Source organism: Trichechus manatus, unplaced genomic scaffold (assembly GCF_000243295.1).
Source record: "Trichechus manatus latirostris isolate Lorelei unplaced genomic scaffold, TriManLat1.0 scaffold00004, whole genome shotgun sequence".
In the NCBI taxonomy this organism is placed as follows: domain Eukaryota; kingdom Metazoa; phylum Chordata; class Mammalia; order Sirenia; family Trichechidae; genus Trichechus; species Trichechus manatus.
The window spans coordinates 32,577,553-32,583,945 of record NW_004443940.1 but is presented as its reverse complement, the minus strand read 5'-3'; the positions used below and the strand labels follow the sequence as shown (position 1 = coordinate 32,583,945).

The window sequence follows — 6,393 nt, the reverse complement described above, 5'->3', positions numbered from 1 at the left end:
TGCATGGGCATTTTCCAGAATTCCAGCCCCTTAGGTCTAACATCAAAAGGTGGCTGGGATGATGGAGATGGTCAGGGGTCGTTCTCCACTTCTTAGGGTCCAGTTGAGGGTTGAGAGGAGTAGACCCACGTTTCAGCTCAGACGTGTACAGCAGCAGAGAGGCCCAGGAGAATATCGGCCTCCCTGAGGGACTCAGGGCCCAGTTCTGCAACAGGCAATGGACAGGGGATATCCAGGAGTCAAAGTCGTCAGCAACTGCCCCCCAGATTTGACCCAAACTCAGTGGATTTCCCCGAGGCTGGCAGAAGGGTGAGAAAGCCTCAAGCCTGTTCACAGCTTCTGGTTCCTTCTGGTTCCTTGTGGTTCCTTTGTGGAAGCTGCTGTCAACCCAGGGCCAAGAACAAAATGTCCAGGAAAAATGGGAAAATGGCCCAAACAGGTCATAATGCGCTGTCACCAACAGAGAGCAATGTGACACTGCCTTTGCCTCTGGAGAAAGCCGACTAAGGAAGACGCCAACCTGGGCAGGGTGAGCAGCTTAGCCCGAAACATCACGCTGCAGTTCAGTTTCGTTCTGTTTTATTCACGTCAGCCTGGTTTACTTAACTCTGCCAGGCTACAGAGGCTGTCTCCCAACATTCCTTTGAGAGGTCATCACTTGATGTTGTTGCTAGGTTGTTAGGTGCCGTTGAGTTGGTTCCAACTCATAGCTATCCTGTGCACAACAGAATGAAACACTGCCCAGTCCTGCGCCATCCTCACAATCGTTGTTCTGCTTGAGCCCATTGTTGCAGCCACTGTGTCAGTCCATCTCGTTCAGGGTCTTCCTCTTTTTCGCTGACCCTCTACTTTACCAAGCATGATGTCCTTCTCTGGGGACTGATCCCTCCTGATAACATGTCCAAAAGTATGTGAGACGTAGCCTCGCCATCCTTGCCTCTAAGAAGCATTCTGGCTGTACTTCCTTCAAGACAGATGTGTTCATTCTTTTGGCAGTCCATGGTATATTCAATATTCTTCACCAATCCCACAGTTCAAAGGCATCAGTTCTTCTTCAGTCTTCCTTATTCATTGTCCAGCTTTCACATGCATATGAGGCGACTGAAAACACCAAGGCTTGGGTCAGCTGCACCTTAGTCCTCAAGGTGACATCCAAGCTTTTCAACACTTTAAAGAGGTCTTTTGCAGCAAATTTGCCCAATGCAATGTATCTTTTGATTTCTTGACTGCTGCTTCCATGGGTATTGATTGTGGATCCAAGTAAAATGAAATCCTTGACAACCTCAACCTTTTCTCTGTTTATCATGATGTTGCTTATTGGTCCAGTTGTGAGGATTTTTTGTTTTCTTTATGTTGAGGTGTAATCCATACTGAAAGCTGTGGTCTTTGATCTTCTTCAATAAGTGCTTCAAGTCCCCTTCACTTTCAGCAAGCAAGTTGTGTCATCTGCATAACACAGTTGTTAATGAGTCTTCCTCCAATCCTGATGCCACTTTCTTCTTCATATAGTCCAGTTTCTTGGATTACTTGCTCAGCATACAGATTGAATAGGTATGGTGAAAGGATACAACCCTGATGTACACCTTTCTTGACTTTAAACCATACGGTATCCCCTTGTTCTGTTCGAATGACTGCCTGTTGATCCAAGTACAGATTCCTCATGAGCACAATTAAGTGTTCTGGAATTCCCATTCTCCGTAATGTTACCCATAATTTGTTATGATCCACACAGTTGAATGCCTTAGCATAGTCAATAAAACACAGGTAAACATCTTTCTGGTATTCTCTGCTTTCAGCCAGGATCCATCTGACATCAGTAATGATAGCCTTGGTTCCACGTCCTCTTCTAAATCTGGCTTGAATTTCTGGCAGTTCCCTGTTGATATACTGCTGCAACCACTTTTGAATGATCTTCAGCAAAATTTTGCTTGCATGTGATATTAATGATATTGTCTGATAATTTCCAGATTCGGTTGGATCACTTTTCTTGGGAATAGGCATAAATATGGATCTCTTCCAGTTGGCTGGCCAGGTAGCTGTCTTCCAAATTTCTTGGCATAGACAAGTGAGCACTTCCAGCACTGCATCCGTTTGCTGAAACATCTCAATTGGTATTCCATCAATTCCTGGAGACTTTTTTTTGCCAATGCCTTTGGTGCAGCTTGGACTTGTTCCTTCGGTATCATCGGTTCCTGATCATATGTTACCCCCTGAAATGGTTGGATGGCACAGGACCAGGCAGTGTTTCCTTCTGTTGTACTTGGGGTCGCTATGAGTCAGAACTGACTCAACAGCAGCTAACAACAACACATGTCCCAAATATTGCATGGGACGGAGACTAAAAAATTATTCCTTGTTTATCTGAAATTTGAACTTGACTGGGCTTCCTCTATTTTGATTTGCTAAATCTGGCAAGGCTAGTCAATGAGTTACAGGATTCATTTTACAGAAATCCACACTGCAGCTAATCTCTATGAAGATACCTTTAAAGAGAAAGAACCCTTAAGTCTCTCTCACACACACACCAGACCACAAAACTCAGGTTATAATTCATCCTGTATTATGATTCACGTTACTTTGAGGATCTTCAGGTCAAATTTGTTTGCATTACAACCTCCACTGGCTAGTTTTATCTGTGTGGCAGACGAGGCTCGTGTATGATGATGGTCTTGGATTTGACCTGAAGCGTTAGAAGCCATGTCTCTTGTAGTATTTCGCTCGTGCAAGGACGTCGTTGCAGAAGTCGCAGCTCAGGTCCTGGCTACTTCTGACATAGCCAACCCCTCCACTGTAGGAGCAGAGGCCACCTGAAATTACAGTGATCGTTAACACTGTCTGATCGCTCCTAGCTGTTTTAGGGTATTCAGCTGTCAACTTGCATAGTCTTTCCTGATTGCCCATCGGGAGGTAGCTGTGGTCTTTGGGAATCTGGTGGAATCCATTACATTTGTCCCGATTAATTCTGTGCCGTGAAACAATTGGTCAGATAGCATTGCACGTACCCCTCAGATACTGTCCGGGGTCTAGCTTGGAAACTTCCTCTGGATCTCTTTCATTCCAACAGTCAGGACCTCAGTCATCTGGGCAACCTGGGACTCACTGATCCAGGACTTGGGAGCAAGAAGACCAGGGTCCTGGAGGGAGGTAGACAGAAGAGAAGCTAGGTGGGAGAGTGATGTGACATTTTCATGTCCTTTCTCTTTTTCTCATCCTCCTTTGGGGGAACCAATGCCACCTTCACTCTCCCTGGGGGATAAATAGTAAAGCTACAAGGTTTGGGCAAAGCAAGAGACCTGCAGATTGGAGCCCTGGGTGGTGGAAATAGTTAACGCACTCGGCTGCTAACCAAAAGGTTGGTGGTTCAAGTCCACCCACAGGCACCTTGAAAGAAAGGCCTGGCAATGTACTTCCAAAAAATGAGCCATTATAGACTCTGTGGAGCACGGTTCAACTCTGACGCGCATGGGGTCGCCATGAGTCTACTTGATGGCAACTGGTTTGGTTTTGGTTTTGTTGTGTAATGGTGAGAAGAAGAGTTGGAAGCCAAAGATGACAGAGCTCACGTAGGTACTAGCCTGATTTCCTCCTTCAGTGTGCAGCAAATGCAAGCCTTCCAAACAGGTCAGAAAGGGGTTTTCTAACTATACTTGTAATTTCCTTCCAGATGATCTAAATGTCTAAAGGTATTTTAACCTTTCTTATACCCCTTTGGAGCCCTCGTGGCATAGTGGTTAAGAGCTCCTCTGCTAACCAGAAGGTTGGCAGTTCAAATCCACCAACTCCTCCTTGGAAACCCTATTCTGTCCTATAGGGTCATCATGAGTCAGAATCGACTCAACAGCAATGGGTTTGTTTTTTCACCGAAAACACAATAAATTAAAAAAAAAAAAATTACTCATGCTCTAAGGCAGAAGGGCGGTCCTAGCAACTCCCAAAACAAACAAACCAAAACCTCCTTGCCGTCAAGCAGTTCCCACTCATGGTGACCCTATGGGTGGCAGAGTAGAACTGAGCTTCATAAGGTTTTCTTGGCTGTTATGTTTATGGAAGCAGATCGCCAGGCCTTTCTTCCTGGTGCTGCTGGGTGGGTTCGAACCACCAAGCTCTAGGTTAGTAGTGGAGTGCAAACCCCTTGCACCGTCCAGGGGCCTTTCTCACAACTCCAGCGAGTACCCTTCACTCTGTGCTAGAACTGTGCCCCAGGGGTGCCATCAGCCAAAAGATAAAGAAGTAAGTCGTGAGGGTGTCCCCTTGGAGTTATGCCAGCAGAGACGACTGGCGAATCGTTACCTGCACCACCCCAACCCCATCGCCCACGTCTCCCACGTTGACCAGAACGTTGCCTCCGTGAGCCTGCCTGGACAAGACAGCGGTGATGACCGCAGGGTCCACGCAGTACTTCCGGCCGACAGTCCGCGAAATGGGTTGGTATCTCACTAGCTGTGCCATGTCTATTTCAGCCAGCCTTTCAGAAGCACGGACTCCTAAAGCAAATGTAAAAAAAAAAAAAAAAAAGTTTTTTAAATTAACAAACACGGCTTTCCCCAGCGTATCTGGTGACTTACTGCCACCGGAGCCCAAGGGGGCAGGGACGCTCCGAAGATCTAGGGGTGGAGGCCAAAAAGCCCAAGTTGCCGTCTCAAATCCCCAGGGGCAAATTGTACATGTGAAAAACGTTTTTTTAAAAAAAATCCCTAGTGGCCACTCCCTGACCAGAAGTTATGGTTCTTCCATGAGCTCGAGGCAGTGTCCCCTGAGGCAGGCGTCCCCTGAGGCTGCCCCACATGGCAGTGCCCCTGGGCTGGGTCTCTCTAGCACGATTCCATGGGCCTGGGTGGCACTGGCCCCATCCGGGGCTCCCCGCGGAGGATTACACGTAAAATGTGGCTTGTTCCACAAGATGGGAACGAAAAATGCCCCCAAACGTTCAACGCAGCTTTGGAGAGCTTCCGTCAACAGATCTGCTCACCCAGAAATCAGGCGGAGGATACTCTGTGAGCTTAAAGCTTTATAAAGTAACAAGAAATGCTGGAAAAAATGCAAGCCGATGCTAATGTACCTGGCTAACCACTTCTAAACACTTCTGTTGTTTAAAAAGCACTCTCACCCACACTGTATGAATCAGGGTTACAACGATACTAAGCGAGGTCTGTGATCCCCCTCTCAGCAGAGGCTCAGACCTGTTCCAGAAGCAGAGCCGGGACTCCCACCAGGTCTCTGGATGCCACACCGCGTGCCCCTTCCACCCGTCCACAGCTTGGGGCCACGGGAGACAGTGGGAGCCGTTAGGACGTGCTGAGAGGGTGGAGACAAGTGGGGAAGGTCAGGGAGGTATGGGGTGCAGTACAGAGGAAGGGGGGGGGGCAGAAATCCCACTGAAGCTGCTCTAGCCAAAGGGAGGAAGGAGGAGGAGGCAGGAGTGGGCCAGGAGATCGTAACTACCCGAGCAGTTCAGGCCTCTGGGTCTTCCAACCCCACAAGACGCCCCAGGGATTTCGAGGGTTGGGATGTTTCCATAGCATCCCCAACTGCTGCTTCCCCAGCTGCTGCTTTCAGGTAAGTCTGCAAATTGAGAACATTTTAACGTAAGGCCTTAAACTAGAGGCCTTCTGACCATCCTTCTGTCCACGAATTTTAAAACTGTAACAACAAGAACTTTACAACTGAAATGTCTTCTTGAAACTGACAATATATTGAGGAAGAAATTCTTACTTCCTGTCCTGCGCACGGCAGGTAAGAAACAGCTGGAGCAGTTACAACACTTCACAAAACTCTGTGACTGCCTGACACTGTCCTGTGGGTTTCTTGGAATCAAACCAGAGAGTATCTGTTCCCTGTAAAGTAGTCCTCATCTTGTTTGTTATATGAACTCTAAACACTTGTCCCTCACATACGCTTAACTTGGGCTGGTGAGAGATGTATCTTTGCTCTAGAGAAAAATGGACAAAGCTGGGCCTGTCTGGAATTTCAACCCAGACCCAAAGTGAAGGCCCTGCTTGTAAGCTGGTACCTGGGATTGGCTCCACCTTCTCTGGGGTTCAGTCTAGGTGGGTGCCAAAGGCTGCAAGAGGGTGAGACATGGGACCATTTCCTTATACAGGTGAGGCCCAGGACCAGGTTTCCAGGTGGGGTCACTTCTTCCTCTTCTTCCCTTTCTATTCCTTCCATCTTACTCTTTACCACCATCTCTCTCTACCTCCATCTCTCTCTTTACGTCCATCTCTCTCTGTACGTCCATCTCTCTCTTTACCTCCATCTCTTCTTTACCTCCATCTCTCTCTTTACCTCAGTCACTCTCTCTTTATGTCCATCTTTCTGTTTACCTCCATCTCTCTCTTTACCTCCATCTCTCTGTTTACCTCCATCTCTCTCTCTCTTTACCTCCATCTCTCT

General features: G+C 47.5%; 1 protein-coding gene across 1 annotated transcript in view; it reads right to left on the bottom strand.

Annotated features, from left to right (window-relative positions):
* Positions 1-2,688: 2,688 nt before the first annotated feature.
* LYG1 (lysozyme g1) overlaps positions 2,689-6,393 on the bottom strand; it is a 6,190-nt gene continuing 2,485 nt past the window's right edge. The window contains 4 exon segments of the mRNA XM_004369317.1: positions 2,689-2,831; positions 3,014-3,134; positions 4,291-4,484; positions 5,443-5,562. Of these exon segments, the coding sequence (XP_004369374.1) occupies positions 2,689-2,831; positions 3,014-3,134; positions 4,291-4,484; positions 5,443-5,562 (578 nt within the window).